The sequence below is a fragment of the Tamandua tetradactyla genome, chromosome 7, assembly GCF_023851605.1.
Source record: "Tamandua tetradactyla isolate mTamTet1 chromosome 7, mTamTet1.pri, whole genome shotgun sequence".
Classification (NCBI taxonomy): Eukaryota; Metazoa; Chordata; class Mammalia; order Pilosa; family Myrmecophagidae; genus Tamandua; species Tamandua tetradactyla.
The window spans coordinates 86,352,072-86,378,262 of NC_135333.1; the positions used below are offsets into that span (position 1 = coordinate 86,352,072).

Here is a 26,191-nt window from a genome sequence, read left to right on the forward strand (position 1 = left end):
CATCATAAGGAAAGGAGACTTCTTGTTCTTTTTAACATTTTCTCAAGAGAGCTGGAGACGGACTCCAGAGGCTAGTGTCAGAGCACTAAAAAATTCAGAAATATCTATTGTTCAAAATTAGCAGTGAGGTGAAAAATGCTTATAGTTCTTAGTAAATCCATTATCTTAAATGTAGAACTTTCTATGAAAATAATAGGATGAAATGCAATTCTGAGGTGTAGAAACTCCACCCTCCACTCCAATGATAGTTTCTGACCAAGAAAACAACAATATTACAGGTGCTTCAGGATGCAGGGTTTTCAAGTATATTACCTCAACTACATATACGGGGTATATCTTTTGACATTACAGTAAAGCCAGGTCCCTGCCTGAGTGAGATGCATTCTAACAAAATTTGGTTGTCTTTCTGGTAATGTCTATCTCTAAGAATTGAACACATAATTCTCAGTTGAAAGTCAATTTCAACAAAGGGGAGTTATTTATACTGAAAACAAATTATTTTCCATACTTTTGTACTATTCATAATACAAATAACAATAATTGGGAAAAGAAACACAGAATAATAGATAAAGAACACATTTGCTGCTTTTATTGGTGCCTTGCATGGCAGTAATACTGAAAAAAGAGAATGCATTAAAAACAAAACAAAAAACAAAAAATAAAAACAAAAAAAAACAGGTTGGTGGCAACCCACATCTTTTTTTTTTTTAAAGAGTACATAAACTCCTGTTTTATTTTTATTGTGGCATGAATGATAACATAAAACCAAAAAACATGAAAATATACAACTTATATTACACTATGTGTTATGAACAAAATATAAATCTATAACTCTATGTTATATTTACATAATTATTTATTTTATTAATTTTCAAGTGAGATGGTAGGTTGCACATACTTTGTTTTAAGCTCCAGGCATTTGATTGTCTTTTTTCTATTTTTTTTTTCACTTTTACTTGTAAAATCCAAAATGTTAGAAGGACTAAGAACTTTAGCGCCAATGGAGCTGTATAAATACTGTTTTAGTGAACCAGTGACAGAAACACTGGGGAGGACAGGAATCAATCAGTAGAAAACTCAACACAACATCATCTTCAACCTGGAAAACTGATAGTTACAAGAAACTTTAAAATTAAATACTGTAAAAGCCTGGCTAAACAAACACCTATGCCCTATAAGACAAAGAGATATTTGAACCACTTTAAGTGGGCTTCATATTTTCCTTGCAAACGCCATAATTTTTATTTTACTATTAAAGCAATAGACAAATAGTTTATAAACCTGTTTTTGTAAATATACAGTTGTTTATTACAATTCAATAATTTATCCATTAGAATGGTTGAAAGTATAATTATTTCCAATGTTTTTAATGTGATATGAGAGGCCTCTTCTGGGAACAGTAATAGCTTCTGGATTAAGAAAATATCTGAAATTGGACCACAAAATGGTTAAAGACAGTTTCTTTAAACCGATCTAATTAAGGTATAATTCTACTCCAGAAATCATATCTATGAAATAATTTCACCAAAGAAAATTCTTTTATATTTGCTCTTTATAAGAGGATTTGGTTTCCATGTTCTTTGGGAGGGATTTTATACATGGTTAACTCTTAAGTGCAGATGCGAAGTAAACTTTAAAAATTGACTTAACTAATTCAGGGATGAATGTACTGAAGAAGATATTTTATTTTCTCCAAATGTAACTAGGCAAATTATTAATAACTTCTAAATGAGCAACTTGAACTGATTTCCTCCAGATATGTTCTCTTAGAGTAATATGAAAAACATGATTATTTTAAGAGGAACTGCCTATGTAAAAATCACAATTCTGGCAAGATTATTCACTCAGTGTTGGGATGAGTGAGTGTGTGTGTGTGTGTGTGTGTGTGTGTGTGTGCATGAGAAAGAGTGTGAGATGAATAGGTAGGTAGGAAAGGAGAGGGGGAGATGGGGACTATTTGTGTTTCAGATTGATCTTGCTCTCATTTCCTTTTTAAGTCAGCATGTAAAAAAAAATACAAGGTTTTAGAATCCTTTATAAAACTTATAAACCAATCAAATGCCAAAAAGATAACATAACAGAGTAAGTTGCTATTCATAGCACCTTTTATCTAATAGACTTCTAGACATTTTAAACATTAATATCTTATTTTTGTGTTGCTTTGTTTTCTTACAGAAAAAAACTAAAGCAAACAAATTATGACATCCAGTAAATTAAATGTCGGAATGAGAGGATGTAATGCTGCACTGTGAGACTTGCTATTTTTTTCAGTCCATGCAGAGTCTTTATGCCTTTCTGATAAAAACCTAAACAAATGAAATTGACTTCTAAATTTCTGTAGTTAAAGGTCACCATTAACAGTTTTGTTTTCTCCTTCATGTAAAACAAACACAAAAAAACAAAGATGAAACATAAATGTCTTGTCAATTCACTGATAAGTGTGTTAGAATTAGTTTCAACCATGAATGCCCTCAGTGGCATCTACCTGGAGCTAAAACAAAGTATTCTTGTAGCCCAAAGTCATGAAATGAAAACAAAGCATCTTTATAACATGGTGTAAAATAAGTATCCAGCAAACGTGAGAGGTGAACCCACATCAGTCAGAAAGAATTTAACAGAGACAGAGAACAAATTTTTAAAAATCTGTTTTCACATTGTACGTAACGATATAAAAACAAGTGTCTATTTTTACCTTATCCAGAGTGCTTAAAACCAAAACCAAAACAAAATTTTAAAAACTGGCTCTAGTTGACTGTGGCAATTAAATAACTAAATGGATGATGAGAACAGAAGTTCATTGAGATTGAACATGACCCTCCCATTAATTCACTCCTTCTTATTAAACTTGACATTGTTGGGGCCCCAAATATTTTTAAAGGGGAAAAATTATGGATGCAGAAGTAATATTGTATGTGTGAATATATATATGTATATATACATACATATATATCATAAAGAGATGGAAATTAGTTTTAAATATCTAACAGCATCATATTGGCTGTATTTCCAAATCTGAGAAGAATAAAATAGAAAGGGAGAAATAAAATAAATTATACATAACTTACTAATCTGGGAACAGCTGACCATTATTATTATTACTATTATTATTATTATTTTATCATCATCATCATTATTACAACACTAGCAAAAAGAGGCAGTTCAAATGAAAATACAGCCATCAAAAACAAACAGAGAAACAAATGAAACAAAATCTCTGACATGCAGGATATGATCAGCTCTTCCAAACAAAACCCCAGAGCAAGTCTTTTGAAAAGAGAGAGAACAATAAAAATGATTTTTTCTTATTTATACGTAGAAATCAAATTTTAGGGTGGGGTTTGGGGAGTGGGATAGGAAAATAATGACTGGAATGAAAACCATATCACATCCAAACTACTGGTTGGACTGTCTGATGCTGCAACATAAACAATGGCCGTTGACTTTAAATGATTGCACATTTGTATAGACCCTACCACTGCCTTGGCATTTGACTGACAAAAATCTAAATCTGCAGTCCCCTTACCACCAGTTGCTGTTCTGCACAATACTCTGCTGGCACTAAAAGTTGAACTCCAGTGGATCTGGATTACAGCAAGCAAGAATACTGGCAAGAGCTACTGGGTTCAGCCAGCCTCCATTCTGTTGGGCTGCAACGACTCTTCATCAAATTGCGCTTTCTTTCTAGGATGAAATGCACATGGTCCACAATTATGAAATGCAAATGGCCTCTACCTCAATTCATGGAGAGGTGAAAAATACCAGATCCAATTTCCTGGTCAGGAAAGGATGGAATGTTGGAGAAATAAGCTAATTCCATATTTCTGTAAAATGGTCAAATGTATTTAATGCAAAGAATGATTGCATTGCTCAAAGCATCAACAGGAAAAACAAACAAACGTCATTAAGTAGCAAACTTTAGTGGAACTGACGGACCAGGGAGCAAGGACATCCGGGAACAGTTTGCTAGTAGCTTCCACACACACCTCTATATACAGGGCCACCTGATTCACCCAATAAGAATTGTAGTAGAAATTTAAAAATATAATTTCTTAGCCCTATACTTGGTTAAGTTGTCATTTGAAGTGAAAAGACAAGGTCAAGGTTACTTCCAGACCAGTCACTCGGGAGTATGTGGGATTTCATCCCCAGGTGTAGGTCTAACTCACGATGGTCCGACGTTATTCCAATCAGTACCGTAAACACACACATACATATACACAAAAATCCAAGATCAGAAAATATGTTTTCTCTAAATTTCTTATGTGTCTCTCTCTCTCTCTCTCTCTCTTTTCACCTGAGAACAGCACCTACAGTTTCCATTAAAAGAAAAAAAAAAAAGAAAAAGTCAAATCTCATGAGCTGCTGGTATTTCAGGTTTTTCAAGGGATTGTCTAAGATATAACACTGTCCTAAGTTAAGAAAGAACAGGGAAAAGGAAAGGGAAAAAATGAACTGGGTCAACACTTGAGTACAAATTTGGCACTTGCTCAAAGATGTAGTGTGGTGTGCAATAGATAAAGAAAGTTCCCTAAAGAAAACAATTGCTTATTTTGTGGTGGATAGCAAGGAAATAATAAAAAAAAAAAAAGGCTCTTTTCCCCTCTTCTTCCCCATGCACAGACTTCTATATTTAAAGTGTAGAGATGGAGAAGGTGGAGAGAATTAAAGAGAAATTGTCTTCTTTTTCTGTCTGGTGCATTACCAAAAAAAAAAAAAAAAGGGAAAGAAAAAGAAAGAATGAGAAAAGAAAAAATAAACAGGAACCCCCCAAAACAAAACAAAACAAAACTTATTTCTTTTTAAAAATTGTAGCACAAAACAACAAAACACATTCACAAGCCACTTGTTGGCACTGTGTACCTGAGTGAGAATTTCTAGAACATTGTAGAACAAACAGCCATAAAGTTTATTAAAAAAAAAAAAGTTGACGGGTAAGACTTCAGTGCTTGGATGTAGCAGCTGAATTACTGGCATTATTTTACCCATAGCTTATTTCAATCTCTTGATTTGATATTGTCGTTTTCTTGTTGTATTTTCTTTTCCTTTCCAAGCCTTTTTAGGCTGAGGTCTATTAGTCAGCTGATGTCCCAACTAGTTAAGACTAACAGTTAAAGTAACAGTCAGTGTATGAGAAAGTTAATGTGCTTGGCCACTGGTAAGGACGAACCAGCTAGGGCTTCTTTAAGTCCTAAGGTTGCAACCATCTTTTGACCCTTATCAGTTGGCTTGTCCTGCAATATGGTTTTCACTGTCACTCCCATAATCTACATCTGGATCATCCTCCTCTTCATCGTACTCATCATACATTTCTCCGTTGATGTCCTCAGCCTGCATCTCTTCTTTGATATGCGGCTCCTCTCCTTTCACACCGTAAGTGCTCTGGATAACAGGCATCCCGGGCTCCGGGCTGCTGGACACGCTTGAGTGCTCTGAGGGCAGGTGAGGGGAGGGCATTCCTGCCATGGCAATGGCTCCAGGGTACACAACACCGGTAGTGGCGATGGGGATCTGTGCTTGTTGCCTGTCAGAAGGAGATTCCCAGAAAAAGACCTTGGGTGAGTGGGTCGGTAGATGTGGGCCTTATCAACACAATTCATTTGCTCAGCAAAGCCTACCACTAAGGTCCCGATTTTCATCCTATTGCCTAACATTTTCAAACCTGCATTCCACTTGGGTTCCAACACCTTACTTCTGTATGCTGCTTTACCTACTGCAAGACAATTGTACGTATTACCATTTAATCTTTCCAATAATCCTGTTTTGCTACTACCTTCTTTTATTGAATCTGAGGCTCAAAAAAAAATTAAGCAGAAGAACCCAAGTTCTTGACTCCAAGTAGACTTTTCTTCCACAATCATGTGCAGAAATACAAGTATTTTTTTTTTTTTTAGAACTAAACCTAGGAAAAAAAATTCAATTTTTATGGATGTCCCTAGGGAGAGAGAGTACTAGAATGCTGTCAAAATAATACTTCACTGCCCAGAAGTAACCAGAACTGAACAATAATTGCACACTGCCCTCCTAGTCTTGGAAACAATTTTAGGTGGCGGAGGGGGTAGGAAGCAAGGCTGGATTCATGAGTGTATGACCTTTGCAGGTGCAAGAGGCCTGATGCTTAGATGGGCCCTGCACTTGATTTCAAAAGTTCTGCTTCTGTGGTCTTGAGATTCTTCATTAATTTTTAAGAAGGAACCCCACATTTTCATTTTGTACTGGGCCCCACAAATTATGGAGCAGGTCTTACTATGAAGAGATTAATGATGCTATTCACTCATGTGCTCTTTCAATCATTCACATACTTACTATTTACCCAGGAAGGGTCCAACTTTGGGCTCAGTTTTGAGAAGAGACATGCACTTGGCTATAAATCACAGACTCTTAGAGCAGTCAGAGTCTTTCCAAAAAAAATGGAGGAGGCAGGGCATATTAGAAAAGGTTTTTCTATGTTATCCTGTAGCCATTTTCAGAACAGTGCTTAATAACCTACGAAGCTCTCAGGATCTTACTAATTTCTGTTTCAGAGAGGAACACCTATATTTCTGTGCCTTTTGAGAAAATTCTGCAGAAGCAATGTGATTGCAGGCAGCATATTGCAATACTACCAAAAGCTTTGCCTTAAGAAGCAGCGTAAGACATCCTGAGAGCAGCATTCTTAATTCAGAATGGAACTTTTTCTCATTCTCAATCTTGGTGTCCCCTAAGTCCCTACTAAGTACCATGATGCACAGAGGCTGCACGTAAGCCTCTATGGTTAGAATACCCTGATATCCACTCAAGTGCTTCTTTCTTTTGAAATCATTTTTATTTCGTACTGTTTCATCTAAGTTGTCAGCCATCCCCAGGAAGCCATGGAAGTAATAAAAAAAAACAAAAACAACTGGGAAAAGTATTAGCAATACTTCTAGGATTTCAACAGAAACCTGGGAAATTATTTACTTTCAGATATTTTGTCTATAAATCTGTTAGGCAAAGCTCACGTCAGAGGCATTGTCCTAGGAGGTTAGAATGGATTAAAAAGCATGCATTCTCTTTCAGGAACTTGTGGTGGTTAATTTAGTCTCTGAAAATATACTGTGCTGAAGTTCTATTTCAAAATTCTGCTTTGCAACTAAACAGATATGTTTGGTGTCCCATGAAGAATAAAAGGAATCTTTCCTCACGGGGGGGGGGGAGGGGGGGACTGCATGGTCCGTACCCAACGTTGAAGTATTGCCGCATTTCCTGCCGCCTGTTCCGCATGATTGCCTTGTATTCACCGATGCGCAGCTTTTTGCCATCCACTAGGCAGGTGCGCTTGGGCCGGGGCTTGTACTTGTAATCCGGGTACTTCTCCAGGTGCTGTTTGCTGAGACGGGCTTGCTCCTCATAATATGGCTGTTTCTCTAGGTTTGTCATAGCTTTCCAGCGTGATCCTACGAGGAAAGGAAGGTTAGGATTCCAATTTGAACAGCTGCTAAGCATCCTAAAAAGAGATACAACTGAGAACAAGAAAATCTAAAGTAATAATGTTGGCCTAGCCCCAGAATTAGAAACGTTTTTGACTGGTAAGCTTTAAGAGTGGGATTCCATAAGCACAAGGGTGTTGATGGCTTTGTACCCAAAGAAACTTTGCACCCCAAAATGTGAACAATGGACAAATTTTTTTTTCTGGATTGAATTAACAGTTTGGTCAAACGTGGCTATTATGTTCTTAAAAGGTCACAGATAATTTAATGGATATATCTTTCATTTCTACATTAAACCATGATTTAATGCAGCTGTGAAATGAAAACAGTTATGCAATAATTCATCACATGTTTTGAATCTGAGTCTAATTAGCTAGTTATTGAGTATTTTTATACTTACTACACACTTACTACAAAGGTTCTTAACATATATCACATATAGTTCTTATTTCCCCCCAAAAAAGTTTTAAGTATTTTTTACCTTTGAATGATTATAGTCCTTTAAAGCCATTAAATAACATAAATAAAGATGAAAACAATATTAAAGGACATGTGTTTGAAAACCACTATGTGCTAGATACTGTGCTAAATTTTTTTACATATGTTGTCTTATTTTTACTGTCATACAATCCCGTGAGAAAGGTAGCATTTACTCCTGTTTTCACAGATGAGAAAACTGAGATGAAAATAGATGAAGTGCTTATACTTACCCAAGGTCACAAGTATGAAACTGAAGATCTGCAACTCAGATTCAGGTTTGACAGAGCTTAAACCTGCCTCTTACATACATGTGCCCACCTATTATATATGATCTAGTCAGGAAACACTAGAATAAATATGTACTGAATTAGATTTTTCTCTCAATAATATTTTTCTATCAATGATATATAAAGATGTCACTTCCTGTGAGATTGTCTGTTGACTATCTCACTATAATAACCAAAAATGTATTTTCCATTCCTTTCATTTTTAATTTTGGTTTGGATTCAACTAGGATTGAGGAAAAACAACTGTTTGAGGCTTAATTAAAAGACTTGCTGCTAATTCTAAATATAGATGTAGTAATAATGTTAATTTTATTAACTATATAAGAAAAATCTATTTGCAGAGGAATTGCTTATAAGAAATCAGCTCAATTCCACCCAAATGAAAATTATTTAGGGCGTGTAAGAACAATAAAGACCAAAACCAATTAGAATCAGGAGATTACACTAAAAATACATTGATACTTCAGCCTTTACCTGCTTTCCAAAGACGAACGAGCAAGGTCTTTAAAGCTCTCTAGCAGGTTCATTACTCAGTCAAAACTCCATATCTCTCAAATAGCTCACTGCTGAAAAATTCATCCCTAACAAATGCACAGAATTTCTCAATATGGGCTGATGTGTTTATGAAAGCAACAAAGCAAAAGTGGCAATAGCTCTTCCTTTGGTACTGTGGCCTGCACAAAGGATGTAGCCTAGGTGGGTATAGCTATGTAGGTGTTACACAGATTTATAAAGATAGATTTGTCCATGTTGGACAGCCAATATGATTTCATTCTATTTACAAGAGAAACTCAAGTTACAACTCAATACAGAGTCTCATCTTTTTCAATATCTTCCTCAAACTTCTTTAAACAAGCATCATCCAAAGCTAGATCAGTTGTTCATGCCTTATTCCCTGTAGGTATAATCTCAAACTCCATATTTGCCAAGCATTATTCTTGAGAGGTACTTGAAAACCATTATGTTGTTCTTAGGGCAAATATAAACACAGGTAAAACTACAGAAACTGCTGAACTGGATCCATTCTTTCCATGGAGTTTCTTGCAAGTGCGTAGACCAGAGTTTTAAACCTCAGTTTGCAATGGAAAAATGAGTTTGCCTGAAATAATTTTCTGGCCAAAAAGGAATGCAATGAAAAGTGGCTCAAGGATGGTTGACCTTATATGAAATTCATATACTATGTTTATCATCAACTAGAACACTCAAAGAGACCAGAATTCTCAACTAGAAAAGGAACTGCCAAAGATATTTTTTGTGAGTCTAAATGTTATATAAATTCAAAAATAATGTATGTGTTTAAGGAAAGGAAATGCTTATATCTCATAATGATCTGCCTTGGAATGTGGGACCTGGCTTTATATTTCCTCTATGTGTATGATGCTGTACTGGTTACTTTGAATGTGACAAATGTGGTTTCTGTCTTTCTGGGGTTTATATTCTAGAGGATGAGAAATATATTATATGTCTAATTACAAAATGTATTATTTTAATTAATTATTGTCAAAAGTACGGGAAAGTATAAGAACATGTAAGGAGGTGGTAACAAGCTTCAGTAAGACAAGAAAGATTCTCTGAAGAAAGGATTCCTGCAGGGACAGAGAAGTGCAGCCTATGAAGAAAGTACAGATTGATTAAGGCTATGTGGTGGGGTAACGCATTAAGGGAATGGAAAGAAAGCTGGCTTGGCCAAAAGGCAGAAGGAAAAGAAATGCATATATATAAAGAAATAGAGTAATCAAAGATGCAAAAATTCTCAGATAAGTAGACTTCTAAATCTGGCCTGAGCAGGAATCAGAAAATATTTTGACTTTTGGTAATATAATTTCCCTGGGAGTATTACCAATTTTTTTTTTTTTTTTTTTTACATGGGCAGGCACCAGGAATCAAACCCAAGTCTCTGGCATGGCAGGCGAGAATTCTGCCACTGAGCCACCACGTGCTGCCCTGAATCTTAAGCTCTACTGAAAAATAAGATCATATAATAATTACAGGTCTTTCAAGAAGTAAGAATTAAGTTAGCCTAAGCACTAGGGGCAAAATGGCTAACTATTCTATTCTAAGGCAGTACAGAAAGTGATTCAGTTTGGTGGCAAATGCAGTTTTCATTTTTAAGTAACTTTTTTTTTTTTTGGCATGGGCAGGCACCAGAAATCTAACCCAGGTCTCCGGTATGGAGGCAAGAATTCTGCCACTGAGCCACCAACGCACCATCCTAAATGATAACTTTTGAATAGGGATAACCAATTTATAAATTTGGTTTTAGTTCAATGGTTTTGCAAGTACAGGTACAACAACCAGCATATGTAGCTATTGTACAAACCCCCTGTGCTCGTCTGAATCTACAGTGGACCCCAGAAAAGCCATGTCCTTTAATCTTCATTCAGTATTGCTGGGTGGGAGCATTTTGATTGTTCCCATGGAGATGTGACCCACCCAATTGTGGGTGAAAACTTTTGATTAGATGATTTCCATGGGGGTGTGTCTCCACCCACTGAAGGTGGAGTTGCTTCCTGGAATCCTTTCAAAGAGAAAACATTTTGGAGAGAGTTCCTTTTTGTAGAGCCACGAGAAAGCCAGCAGATGCCAACATGTTTGCCATGTGCCCTTTCAGCTGAGAGAGAAATGTTGAACATTGTCAGCCTTCTTGAACCAAGGTATCTTTCCCTGGATGCCTTAAATTGGACATTTCTATAGACTTGTTTTAATTGGGACATTTTCTGAGCTTTAGAACTATAAACTAGCAACTTATTAAATTCCCCATTTTAAAAGCCATTTCTGATATACTGCACTCAGGCAGCTAGCAAACCAGAACATCCCCAAAATATGCTACAGAGAATGGTGAGGAAGCATTTTAAATAGCTGAAAAAGAAATGAAAATGTACATTTATTTGGGTGTGTCTGGTTGCTTACCCTTGGCCCATGAACAGGAAGCTAGTTCCTTGCTGTTTTCAAAAGGCTGGCCTTTCATAATTAAAATCAGGAAAGGGCATTTGGGTATTTCTTTTGATTGTAAGAAAGAAAGAGTCAATTAAAAATATTAGATGTTCAAAATAAGAAAAAAGAGGTCTTAAAAGTGTTAATTTCTTTTCTAAATCTGGTAATAGAATCAAAGTGAAGAGTCTGCACTGAGCAACACTGTCCTTTCCATGGGCTCTATAATGAGTTTGCACATTTTACTCCAACTACTGTATATCTAATCAGAAAAAGATGTCCCTCATCCCCTGATCTAGCACCAAACAGTAAAAGGTGATTCCTTATGTTAACAATTTCAGCAGAATGGCTTATTAAAACCAGATTTTAGGGTATTATAAAATGCTTAGAAGCCCTTTAAAATGTCAACTAGGATCCCCAGAGACTACGTAAAATGTCAACCCAGCTCAAGCGCCTGTTTTAAGCAGAATGAATTAGCGGCATGCTGTCGGAGGCTGTTATCCAAAACAATCAGTAAAGGGAAAACATCAAGCTTTCTTTGTACTTTTATATGAAATGGGCCATTTAGAATGATCTTGTGGATATTTGAAGATCAGTTATTTGTTTGAAACTATGACTAAATATTGAAGCCTAAAACACGACAGTATTCCCCCCCAATGCAACTACTATATCCCTAATTAACACAATTTCATTAAAATGACTGAAATCAGGCAGCACTCTCTTTCATATTGCCTATTATCATATAATCATATGGTCATTCTAAAATTCTGTCCTTCATACCGAAAGGATTCCTTTTAGCTAGTCATCTCTTTTCCTTAAATTATTTTGTTATATTTTCTAGAATATCATCTGATATTATTTAAAAAGTTACTTCTCTTATTAGGATAAAGTTTTGATCAGAAATTATCACTTTAGTACAAAGACACATGAACAGTCTTAATGGTTAGCTTTTTTTCCTTAGGTTTACATTTTTGGATTTCTAAATTGGGGAAACTGGCCTATTAAAATAGATACACTTACATAAAATATTTTATTGTTTTCTAGAGCTTTTCCAAATGAAACAGGTTAGGTGTTTTTTTTTTTAAGATGTGAACTTTTATATGGAAGGTAGAATAGTTATAAAAAGAAAAAGTAGATCTGAAGTGCAAAAAGTATGCATTTCCTTCTTATCAGTTCCACTTTTCTGTTTATCCATAAATATATATTTTATAAATAAGTATTCAAATTATTCATAACATTTAGGCTTCACATGCTTATCCTTTTTGAGATAACACTCATCCAAATATCTCAAAATTATTTTGGATGAAAATTGAGATACAAGTATCACTGACTGGGTTTTAATTTGGTTTTATTATCCCCAGACCTGGGACACAACAGACAAGAAATCTTTTTAAAAGGTCCTAAATATGCTCAAAGAGCTAAAGGAAAACATTGGAAGAAAGAAAAAACATTAAAAGAAATTAGGAAAACAACAGATGAACATAAAGGGAATAATAAAGAGATGGAAATTGTGAAAAGGAAACAAACAGAGCTGAAGACCATAGCAACAGAAATTTAAAATTCCCTAGATAGGTTCAAGAACAGATTGGAGCTGACAGGAGAATCATGAACTTGAAGATAAGACAATGGGAATCATCCAGTCCAAGGAGCTGGAAGAGGGAAGAATAAAGAAAAGCGAACAGTACCCTTGAGGTACTTGTGGGACACCATCTAGCATACACATATAGACACTGTAACAGTCCCAGATGGAGAAGAAAGAGAGAAACGGGTAGACAGAATAGTCAGCTAAATAATGGCTGAAATTTTCCCAAATTTTATGAAAGATATTGTATATATATCCAATTGACGAAGTCCAAGTAGGGTAAATCCAAACAGACCCACACCATGCCATGTTATAATCAAATTGTTGAATGCCAAAGATAAAGAAAGAATTCTGAAAACTGGAAGAGAAAAGCAATGTGTCATATACAAGGGGGCTTCAAAAAGAAATGTGCCAATTTATCATAAACCATGGAGGCAAGAAGGCAGAGGGAAGACATTTAAAGTGCTGAAAGCAAAAAACTGCCAACCAAGAATTCTATATCCAGCAAAATTGTCCTTAAAAACTGAGGGAATAAGACATTCCCGGAACAACAAAAGCTAAGGAAGTTTACCACCAATATCCAAGCCCTGCAAGATATGCTAAATGGAGTTCTGAAGGGTGAACCAGAAAATTGCATGAAGAAATAAAGATCTATGGTAAAGACAACAACATTATATTGTTACTATTATTTTTGGTTTGTAACTCTTTGTACTTTTTATAGGATCTAAGAGCAAATTCATAAAATGTAATGATAGATGAGTGGTTTTGGATTCATACTGTATAAATATGTCATTTTTGTCAAGAACCACATAAAGGTGGGGGAATGAAGGGGTATGGGAACATATTGTTTATACTACTGAAGTTAAGTCTTTATTAAAACGAATGAGATTGTGTGGATTTGGGGTTACTTTAAAGCACCATGGTAACTACAAAGAAAATTTCAGAGAATATGTAAACTCATAGAGACAGAAACTCCCAGGTACAGAGAACAGGGTTAATAGGTAGTAAGTGAATAATAGGTGTGAAACTTTTGTTTGAGGAGATGGGAAACTTTTATTAATAAAAGGTGGTGAGGGTACTACAATATTGTGAATGTGATAAATCCCATTGAATGGTATGTTTGGGAGTGGTTGAGATGGGCAAGTTTATACCATCTGTATGTTCTCACAATTAAAAAAAGAAAGTATAACTAAATAGACAATGGTAATTAAATGCAATACATGATCCTAAAGGGGATCTAGCAAGGCTCAAAGAGACACTATTGGAAACTATTGAAAATTGGAATATAGACTGTGAGCTTTATTATCCTTGTTAACTTTTCTGAACTTGATAACTTCAAAAGCTGGTTACATAATTGATTATCCTTGTTCTTAGGAAATGTCTAAGGCAGTATTAAGTGTTTAGGGAACATGGTGAATACAACCTAAAGTCAAGTTTTCAGAAAATGTATTGATAAATAGGCAGATACTTAGATGGACAGAGAGATAGACACATAGACATATAGAATGATAGGGAAAATTTAGCAAAATGTTAAAATTGGTGGATCTGTGTATCTGGGGTGGAGGATAGAGGTATGTTGGAGTTCTCTGTATGGGGTTTCTATCATTTTTGTAGCTGTCCTGCAAGTTTATTTCAAAACATTTTTTAAATGTACAATCTTCATCTTGTGTGCATCTAAACTGATTTTCAATTATAGCATCCCCAACTTCTTCTCATCACCACAACAACATGATGAATTCTACAAAGAAGATGCCTTCTCTCATGTTACTAAGGATGATGAAAGAGGAAAGAGCCCTTAATATAAACAATACCCAGACTATTGTTCATAAAAGAGAAAGTAAAAATGGTCAATACCAATATATAATGATTCCTGTGAAAGTGACTATTTTTCTCAGTTCAGACTGTTAAAGAAGAGAATTTATATACTAATCATTACGGCATCACACACAGCTCAACTAGCAATAAAAGTTGGCCACATTTCTCAGTGGACATAGAGTGCTTCATAATCAGATGAAAAGCCTCAATGATGATCCTTATTTTTTGAATAGATGGATAGCATGAGATAGCTGGCTTCCAAGACAGCATCTTTCAATAATTCAGAAAAGAGAATGCTACATTTACTTTACAATCACATAACTTTTAATAATTTCTTACCCAATATCTTGCTGATGTTGGAGTTGTGCATGTCAGGAAAGGCTTGAAGGATTTTCCTCCGTTCATCTTTAGCCCACACCATGAAGGCATTCATTGGACGCTTTATATGGGGTTCATTGCTCCCACGCCCCCTGGATTCTCTATAAATTCTTGATTCAGAGACCCCAGCACTTCCTAAAAAGAAGACACATTACTTCACATTAGTGTTAAAACTTTATCAACTCTCCTCCTTGGACACTTTTTTTTTTAAGCCGATTAAAATATCTGAAAACAAAAAGCACTTCTGAAAATGGGACTTTCAGTTCTTGAGACAGATGCCTGTTGACGAAGTTTTTGTGATAAACCTTGTGATGGCAAATGGTGTATCTGTATTTTTAATCTCTTTCTAATATGCAATATATTTCCCTTTTCTTTCAACGGACTATGTTCTGTTTTGCCACTTATTTTCAAAAGCAACAGGAACTTTGAATACATGATTTGTGGTGCAATTTGAAAATAGAATAGTAAGATTATTTTAATAGGCCTGCCAGTACTACAGAGTTATTAAATAGGTAAAGGAAGCTCACAATATTGGGAAACATTAATCTATTCTGCAGGAATTATAATTGTAGACTAGAATATATGTCTCTGCTACTTAAAGACTTCCTGAATATAGAGTATTCATGTGTTTTTCCTTTTTCTGATGTTACGTTAAAAAAATGATGTGAGATTAAGTTTTTGAAATTAAAATATAATAGATATATTTTCCTATTACTGTTTTGTACTTGGATTTTCTTTTAAATTATGTGCTAATAAATGCATGCTATCTGCCCTATAAAATACTTGAAGTTGGTAGGGAAAATAACAAATGAATTCTTATATTTATATGATTTCGTAAGACATCAGCAGCCATATGTTTAAAGAGAGGAAATAATGTATTCCCCTACATTTCCCCCTAGTAGCTAAAGTTATCCAAAGAGACCCATTGATAGTTATACTTTAATCAGCGAGATTCACTGCTCTTGAAACACAATTTGATCATCATATTGGAGTCTTTGGAAGTTGCATTTACTCCTCTAGGCCTTTATGTGACTTTTTAGAATAGTTTCAGCAGATTAAACAGCTTCCAGAGATACCTGACCTTAGGCAAAGAAAATAAGGAGAAGGCAAAGAAAACATAGAACTCTGGAAAACTCTACCACTAGGCTTTCCATAGCTATCACTACAAAAGATGGAACAGATGTATTTTGGTAGCATCTAAAAGTTTAAAATCTTTTGGGGATTTCTAGAGCTTCAATTATCAGTAAAAGCACTACCTTTGTTCATTTATGTTCCTATTCTTTTCTTTTCTTAATTTGAAGGATAGACATCAACTAAAGTTACCCAACCTTAAAGCTCTTTATGCAGCAAACAAAAAACACAGCATATTTGTTGGTGGAATTTCTCATTCATAACATGTTCTTTGGCTAATGAAGATTGGAAATATTTTGTATATAAGCATGACTGAATCTAACAACAGCAAAAATTTGGATGTTTTTACACCGATTATCATGGAGTATATTTTACCATACTTAAACAACTTAAAATGTATGAAATGCATTATTACCAGTGATTGTCTTTTTATTGACAAAAATGAGTGCTAATATATAACAACATCTTTCTAAAATGGGGTTTGTAATGAGCAAATGATCATTTGCACATCTGTCTTTTCTAGTTCTTACATCTTAGAGCAACATAAGCAATAAAATGAACATTATGTGATTTAATCAAATATAAACAAGCTCTTTGTACATACTTAGGTATGTCAGGTTTGCCTTAGCCAAGTGAAGTAGAAAATAGAGGTAAATATGGATATATAAGGCCAAAAAAGACACTCAGATTTTTTTGTATATTCAATTGAATAAAATTCATTTTTGACAAAATTCTGTCTCTTCAATGTACCTGTTTGGCAAATCTCTTCGCTATTCCTGACCTGAATTTAAAAGTAGAATTGGCCCAAGGTAGACTAGATAACTGTGCATGTTCAGGGATTCTAGGTAAAGTATGCTTCTCATATGCTTTGGTGGAGCCTTCTCTACATGCAGGAAACTTGCTCTACAATAGTAACAAAAGCGAGGGCTGTGCCATCACAGTAACTGGCATAATGCATGTCACATGGCACTGGATAAAGGTTCTCAGTTGGTGCACAGTGTAAGGGGAACAGCACTTTCTTCTTTTCCTCTGTGTGTTGTGATCATAAAATTAGACTACTAATTTCATTAGTTGTCACTATAGATGTTGTTTAGAATGTTCAGAGGTGATGCAGACAACAGAAGTATTGAGCCATGAGGAAGCATGAGGCTAGACAGCTGGTATCTCAGGTGGGCTACGAAGGGGAGGCAGGGCACCTGACAATGGAGTAGAAAGTAAGAGGGAAAGGTTTCAAAATGCCAATAACTATCCTGGAAATGTCCTCTGAGCCATGTATTTTGGTCAGGGTTTGACAAAGGAAAATTAATGGTATTATAAATACAAGATATTGAAGAGTTTGCTTTGGTTATAAGAAATAGAGAAGGTAAGAAACAGCCAGGAGGGAAATTCACAGCATTAGCTTTAGAATCATATGTCTTGAACACAAATGCTGTCTCTGGCACTTAACAGCACTATGACCTTAGAAAAAATGACTCAAAATTCCTATAGGTCCATCTCTTTTTTCTCTCTTTTTTAACTTTTTTTTTTATTATTGTATAGTATAACATATATAAAAAGCAAAGAAATAAAAAAGCTTTCAAAGTACTCTCCAAAAAGTGGTTACAGGATAGATTCCAGAGTTTCTCATGGGCTACCATATGATCCTCTCATATGGTAGCTGCTGCAGCTTATAGGAGGCTAGAGGGCTTAAATATTTTTTGATCATCACAGTCGACTGTTTTTTCCTTCTTTTTTTGTGAACAATAACATATATACAAAAAAGCTATGAATTTCAAAGCACAGCACCACAATTAGTTGTAGAACATATTTCAGACTTTGATATGGGTTACAACTTCACAATTTTAGGTTTTTAGTTCTCGCTGCTCTAAAATACTGTAGACTAAAAAAGATATCAATTTAATGATTCAGCATTCATATTCATTTGTTAAGTCTTATCTTCTGTGTACAATTCCATCAACTTTGATCTTTTCATACCTCTCTTTGGGGTTGTTTGGGCTATGGCAAATCTAAATTTTTGATATTGGAAGGGTCTGTCACTAATATGGAGTAGGGAGATGGAACTATCTGATGTTCAGGAGAAGCTGGGCTAGGTTTCAGGACTTATCTGGACCAGGGACCCATCTGGAGGTTGTAGGTTTCTGGAAAGTTATTCTAATGCATGGAACCCTTGTGGAATCTTATATATTGCCCTAGATGTTCTTTACGATTGGCTGGAATGGTCCTGATTGGGGGTTGGCAGGTCTAACTGAAGCTTGCGTAAGAGCAACCTCCAGAGCCTCTTGACTCTATTTGAACTCTCTCTGCACTGATACTTTATTAATTATGCTTCTTTTCCCCCTTTTGGTCAGGATGTAATTGTTGATCCCACGATGCTAGGTCTGGATTCATCCCTGGGAGTCCTCTCCCACATCTCCAAGGAGACTTTCACCCCTGGATGTCATGTCCCACATAGTGGGGAGGGCAATGATTTCACTTACAGAATTGGGTTTAGCAAGACTAAGGCCACATCTGAGCAATGACAGAGATCCTCCAGAAGTAACCCTTAAGCATGCCTACAGGTAGTCTAAGCCTCTCTGCTACCTACATAAACTTCAAAAGAGTAAGCCTCATGATCGAGTAGGCCCATCTCTTTATCTGTTATAATACTTATCTCATAGGTAGTGTTAGTAATTAAATGAGATGATTCACACAAGGAAGTCAGCAGAGCACTTTGCAGCTGGGAACTGCTCAATACATGAGCTCTTCTTGCAATTATCAGGTGAGAGATGTCTGTCTTGTCTATTTTTTAGTAGTTTTAATTTGTACTAAATAGATACAGCTGTACATTACTCAAATGCATATCAGCAATTTTCACAAACCATCAGAATCTCCACTCATATTGAAATCCATCATGGCATGGCTAAATTTTCCTTCTTCATTCTGCTTTACTGCCAGTTGCTGAGTCAGACTCTCCAGTGTAGTTTTTTCCTTAAAACAAAAAAGAAAGAAATTGATAATGAAAGATTAATCTGGAAATAATAATTATTCAAATACATTTCTCTTGGGCCATATTTCATACATTAGCCTCTGGAAGGAAAAGATGTTGATTTAGTCACCTTTGCATATTCAGTACATTATACTGAGGTAACTGTAGCAAATGTTCAGCACAATCGTTTAAGTAAATTTGGTTCTTTCGAAACCCTATAAAGTCTTGACATTTGGGGTTTGGTATGCCTAAAGGATATGTACCAGGATCCATGGAGACAACCTTCCCAAATCACAAAATGCACACAGAAATCTCATGGAAGAAACCTGTTTTAAAACATTTGGAATGCTTACTTAATTTCTAGCCAGAAATATAGGAGTGGCAAGGGGCCTGGAGAAAGTCCTCCAATAGGCAGATGACCAAATGATAGAAACATAATTCACAGCTGTGCCCTCTGGTTGCCATCTTCCCCAATGCCATATGCATTCCTCATGCAAGGGTAATGAAGATGTTTAACTGTTCATTGCTAATTGCTTGTCAAATCTTTGTATATCCAATGTGCGTGCCTGCTATTTGGACCACAATTTGATTTGGACTGCTAAGTGAAAATATTGAGTTGGTGAATTGTTTGAGAAAAAAATATACCAAAATTAGATCTGTAGAGGCATCAAGTCATTTAAAAGCATGCAGTGCATGACTTACATTCATGAAGAACATGGCATTCCAAACTAGATTATGTTCACAGGAAAATATAATCTTTAATCTAAACCACATGAGATGTTAACGTACTTACAAATTAAGAAATGGGGTGATTTTTAAGAACTGCAGAAACATACATTAAAAGGTTTAAAACTTTCTCTAGAATGCTCCATCAACGTTCTAAGGATGAGGTTCATGAAATTTGCTCTTTATAATTATCCACCTCATTTTCAAGGGAACACAGCCATGAGTTGTACAAGTAAACCATATCCACTACAGAACTCTTATTAACACAATAAAATGTTCACAGAGAATAATCAATTATTTAATTTTTATTATAGGTAAAGGATTGACTAATGTTCCCACCAATAAGCGACAGGATACTGAAATACTTAATACAGTAGACACTTCACTTCTACAGAATCTCTGACAACACAACATTGTACATATGGATAAAGGGTCAGTGATCTTGGTACTCCTGTACTCTGTCAAAATCTGAACACAACTTAGTAAAAGACATTTTTAATGATTAATCAATAGCAAGTAGAGTAGTGAAACTGAAAGTAGAAAATAGCATATATCGAATTTAGCTCTGTAGTATTGTATATTACTAAAGTTGAATAAATTATTCATTAAAAATGTAGAATCTGACCCAATTTGTTTTACTTGTTAAATTGGTGTTTTCAGCTACTTTATAAGCTCTGGATTTCTTTGGCTGAGAGAGTCTGCTTTAGATATTCAACTGAACTCAAGAGCACAAGGACACTAACTGAACAGAATCTCTTTCCAGATTAAAGGTAGATGTTAAAATAGAAGACAGTCACATTTAAAACACATGCATATTTTATCACTAGGATCTGATTATTTCCTGGGTCACTGAAGACATTACTGTGCTATATCTATGGGGAATGCACTGGGCATGGATTTTCTCTTTGGTCTTGATTTAACAGTATATAGAGTATACAGGGCCATAGCATTATATACTTTCTGGAGAGTTTTCTCTTCTGAAATAAAGTCTTTCAAGAAGAAAAAGCAAAATGAAGGCAATCAGAGCAGAAAAAATGAAAAATTAAGCAAATTCTATAGCTCTGCATTGATCTCTATAGACCTTATGTCATTTTATAAAGAGGCTAAAATTAGCAAATGCTAAGGAGGAAAGTCAATTAGTTTTGAAAATAAGTAACCTCTAACCATTCACCTCTAAATCACACAGTATCATGCAATGACTCAAATGGCTACAAAAAAAGAAAAAGGGAACTTAGGCTATTTCTCAAGAGGATATCACTTGGAGATGGTGAAAGACAACATAGTAAGCTGCACTTTTTTTGTGACACTTTATATAAATTATCTAAGTTAACTCTCAATCATGTGAAAAGGAAAAAGAAAAGTCACTGGAGAAATTAGAGAACATGCCATGTACCTTTAATTAAAACACAATACAGGTGTATGTAAATCAAAATAATATTCCTACCTTTTAGAAATACTAGCTGATAATAAATCAAGAAAACATAAAGGAATTGATATAAGGGGGAGATAATAACAACCCTAGTGGAAGATGATTACCATATAATTTCAGGTGAGAACTGATCCTATATTTAAAGTTTATATATATTTCTTATATAGAGAGGTAGATATAAGTCTAAATGTGGATAAGAGTCTAGGATAATATACCGAACTCTGAGAAGGATGAGTTGAGTTTACGAATAATTTTCAAAGGCTTAAATTCAATCTACTCAAGTGTACAGGAAGAGAAAGAATCAGCCAAGTGCTATACAGCACAAATAATGGTGCTCTGGGAAGATTCCCTCCAGCTCTACTCCTTCCATTCTCATCCATCCCAGGCCTGTGCCTCACCAAAACAGTCCCCTTAGGCACTACTGTGGCAGAACTTCAACCATTTGACATTCTGTTCTCTGTGCTAAAGATTGCTCTCTCCAAAAGCCTCTTCTCAAATGTGCAAGATTTTCATAAAGGTAATATTTTGATTTTCAAAGTTCTTATAATTAGGCTAATCCTTTCTACATAGAGGCAGCTGAAAAAACATAAGGGCAGTAGGTTTCATGTAAGAAGAAGGTAAATGGGTAGATGTTAAATATGGGAAAATGGGAGTTTGGGGAATCAAAAGCTGATGGGTATGGGTGACAATTTTTAGCAACCTTATAGTTTTAACCCCGAATGGCTCTAACTAAAACCCCATTAGTCAGGAATTTGTAAAGAAATATAGCACACACTCCTCTGTCTCTCCCCACACCACACACCCCCCATTTTAAGATCAGTTTTCTGGAACACAAATCCCATGCAGCACTTATAATTTTGCTGCTCTTTCATTGCTATCTGAATGCTGATCTGAAAAAGAAACAATCCATTGGTCTTCAATCCCCTCCATTTCTCTAGATAAAAAGCAAGAATCAAAGAAAAATAAAACATTTACCAAAATATCTGCCAGTATACCAGACTGCTCTGAGCAATCTTTTTGTGAGTAGAGGGTACAGAGAGATGAATTACTACAAAGTAGCCTAAGAGTCTTGAGAATTTATAAATAAGAGTCAAATAGAAGAACTGTTTATTTTCTCTTTTGAATATAACTAGCAATTGAATAACAACCGGGTTTCCTTTGGAAAGATAAGTTCTATGTGGCTAATCCACTCATTTTTAAAAATGTAGGTTTGCTAAGATCAAGGGGAAACATTAGGTTAAATATGTTTTTACTTGAAAAACTTTTGATCCTATCTTGAATTGAACAAAAATCCAAGTGAATTGTATCTGATCTACAAATAAAGTTTTACACCATATAATTACTTGGGGTCTAATAAGTATAAGATCCAACAACTGAAGAATTATTATTAATATATTAATATTCACTTAGGGATTTTGGCAACTGCTCTTGGGCCCTGTAGTTTATCCAATGACCTGCCTAATGGAGATGAGCATGTGCATTACGTTTGTATATGACCCCAGGTTATGCAGGAAATAAAAAAGAGAGCTATGAAATGTCTAAAATGATGTGGGCAATTAGTTGATTAGAAGTGGTCAAAATAGATCTGTACTTCCTAAGCAAAAGGCCATTCGAGTAAAAATAGGCAGAAGATATATTTGGAGTTAGAAAACAATAGATTTTAGTAGCAGTAACAATACCATTTCCCAACCAAAATCTGCCATGTATATTAGCCATATTATCTTAGACAAACCGATTACTCTCCCTGTGTTCCAGAATCTTAATCTATAAAATAGAGTTTAAAAATATGATAGATTCTTATTCATTTGAAAAAATTAAGAATGACATGGTTTTAAAGTTAGGGAGAAAAAAGGTCATAGGTGAAAACTGCAAAAAACAAAGAACTTCCTAACATAAGAATCACAGGGATAGTTGTCCACAATGAGTATTAAGCGCCCTATTATAGTTATGATTCCCTATTCTATATGGCCAAGAAAGTTGACAATTATGTATTTAAAAGGGGAATTTTGCTAGCAACTCTAAAAATTGAGATTTGTTCCTCTTGTCCATATTGCAATACATTTAATCATTTTTATTATTTTTTTCCCATTTCATTCTCAGGCATGAATTACAGTTTAATGACCTAGTCTAGCACTTTTTTTTTTTTTTTGCATGGGCAGCCACCAGGAATCGAGCCCAGGTCTCTGGCATGGCAGGCGAGAATTCTGCCACTGAGCCACTGTTGCACTGCCCCAGTACATCTTTTAATTGAAGTTTTTCCTATTCTGTGATTTCAACTTAAGAAAAAAGTCCTGGAAATTCACTATGTTTGCAAAGGCTGAACTAGATATCTTTTGTCAATATTTCAAACTGCAGGCAGAACAAAAGGACACACAAAACTGTACCTTTACCTAATCCTAGATTAAACAGTGTATGAGTGTAGACAGTTCCTCTGTTACTCCCTGAAATTGGGATTTGTCTTAGTGATGTGTTTCTCCCACTCCTCCTGACACATATACACAGGAGAGAGATGGGCTGTGGATCAACTATCATAACGGATGTCCCTGAAATAAAGCTCACAAAACTATAAAACTCATAAAAAAGTACATGCATGAAATGACAGAGTAGAGTGAGACTGTCAAATGCTAGGACTTGGTAACAGTTAAACCCCTCTAGCTGCACTTTTTTATGGTTTCCTACTATACTAATGACACAGGAAAAAGGAAGGAACAAAAGTTTTTTAACCCTTCAATTATGTGAACCTCAAAGACCACCAAAGATGATGAAGGGTTATTTATAATATCAAAATGATTTATCAGTTGGAGATTTATATTCTTCAGCTCAAGTAAAATATAAAGAAAAATGGATATACGCCCCCCACCCCCGACTTCTTGGCTTCAACCTTGGTTATATGAGAGCTCCATTTTTTAGAAAATAACCATCCACCCACATAATCTCATAGTACCAATGGGGGGAAAGGCTTTTTGTTATATAAAAATGGCACACACACACACACACACACACACACACACACACACACACCTGCCTCTAACGCCAACACAAAAACAATTTGAAGAGATCTTTCACTGATTTACCCATCAGGATGTTCCTAGATATTGGGTACTCTGGGGAGGGATCCTTTGATATATTTTTCCTTTTATTCTCTCCATCAGAAAATCTTGAGGATATATGGGCTAAGGACACATCAGCCTTAACAGATCCTGAATTCTCCTTCTCTAAATTTAGAGTTTACCTAAGTGGAGAAAATCATTAGAACCCATAATTTGCTCCACCATTTAATACCCTTTTATGAAAGCTGGTGGCTTCATGAAAAGTTCTTGGAAACTGTTGGAAAATATGAGCGATGAACAAGAAAAGCTTTGCTCAAGAGTAATTGTGGCTAACATTTCAGGAACTTGCTTTCATTCAAGCAATCTAATCAAATTGAAATATGCTGGCGGATCAAGTCTTGGTGAGAAGTGTTGTGCAGTTGAAGACAGATGGGATGGTTAAGAAGGGAACACACAGCTTCAACGAGTTCAAGGGTCTTGGCCTGGGTGAATCACTTTTTATGGATAAAATGGGTAAAACCCTATTGATGAGTTTTTAAGAATCCACCTTAAGGCGGAAGAAATATTAGAGAATTAATGATAGATAACTTAGATAGTTGGACACATGTATGAAATTATACAGTTTTCTCTATCCATAAATAATAATTTACACAAACAATGTTAACTGATAAGGCTCAATACTTAAGTCATACCATTTATAATTGAGAATTCCAAACTAATTTTCTTAAATTCAAGGAAGATATTTCAAATTATGAAAAATACATGGTTAATTAGATAAATTTTGTGAGGAGATTTTCCACCAATAACCAAACTCAAAGATTCAAGTTCTTTGTGATGGTCACAGGTATCTGTCCAAATTCAACATTATTGATTTAGACCCTAACACAGAAAACCACTGACTTGGGGAGGAAGAAGTCACTGAGGCCTGGGTGTGTGATGTCCAGAAAAACCTCCGAAACGAATCTGTAGAAAACAAATCACTCACAAAGAAAGTACACATGAATTACTGTCATGGGAAGATATTGCCTCTTGCTTATCTGTCTCAGCAGTGCTTACGGTGTATACGTTTGGAAGAAGGAATGCAGAAGGGATAAAACTAAGACTTGGGATTTCAAATATGTGCAAATGTAGTCAGGATTCAACCAAATCTGAAACAATGATTTTCAAACAAGGGCACACATACTGACTGAGGGCACTGAGGTAAATCAGAAGGGTTAATATGAAAATAACTAGAGGCCAATGCAAATAAATAATATAATGTATTATTTATTATCCTGTAAAGCCCTCTCATTGGCGTGCTGTATAGATGTAAACACCAAACTAAGATGTTGTCTGATGATAGCTGTTCTACAAACAATGGGCAAATCATTTACTGAGCAGCACAGACATATAGATTTTTCTCTTTATTTATTTTTTCCTTTTCATGGAATAAAAGCTATAAAACTGGCGGGCCGCGGTGGCTCAGCGGGCAAGAGTGCTTGCCTGCCATGCCGGAGGACCTCGGTTCGATTCCCGGCCCCAGCCCATGTAAAAAACAAACAAACAAACAAAATATAATAAAACAAGAAAATGTTTAAAGATGTTTTCCTCCCTTCCTTCCTTCCATCCTTCCTTCCTTCTCTCTGTCTTTCCTTCCCTTCCTCCCTCTCTCTTTAAAAAAAAAAAAAAAAAAAAAAAAAAAAAAAAAAAAAAAGCTATAAAACTGTGAGCATTCTTACAAATGTAGCTTCAGTATCCAGTAGTTACCTCAGTGAAATAAATATAATTGGACTCTTAAAGAGTCATGACTTAGCTCAGATGTGGTGGGTCTGACAAATAGAATCAGGCACACGAGGGTTAGAGTTCATTTTTCAATTACCCATGGAAGTTTTAGGAGAAGAATGAGAAAAACACAGATTAGACTAGATATTTAAAATCTCATTTTAATTACAGCTAAAATTTTATCAGAGCTTCTACAAGAAGCAAAATAAAT

At 35.3% G+C, this 26,191-nt stretch overlaps 1 protein-coding gene across 29 annotated transcripts in view; it reads right to left on the minus strand.

Annotated features, from left to right (window-relative positions):
- Window positions 1-389: 389 nt before the first annotated feature.
- Window positions 390-26,191, minus strand: part of SOX5 (SRY-box transcription factor 5) — a 1,211,684-nt gene continuing 1,185,882 nt past the window's right edge. For 27 of the 29 annotated variants that reach the window (XM_077170300.1, XM_077170296.1, XM_077170299.1 and 24 more), the window contains 4 exons: window positions 18,908-19,016; window positions 14,880-15,053; window positions 7,196-7,412; window positions 394-5,521 (listed from right to left, as the gene is read on the minus strand). In XM_077170300.1, the coding sequence (XP_077026415.1) occupies window positions 5,218-5,521; window positions 7,196-7,412; window positions 14,880-15,053; window positions 18,908-19,016 (804 nt within the window). In that variant the 3' untranslated portion in view covers window positions 394-5,217. Of the gene's footprint in view, window positions 5,522-7,195; window positions 7,413-14,879; window positions 15,054-18,907; window positions 19,017-26,191 lie in introns of all 29 variants that reach the window. The other 2 variants (XM_077170289.1, XM_077170313.1) reach the window with 2 other exon arrangements.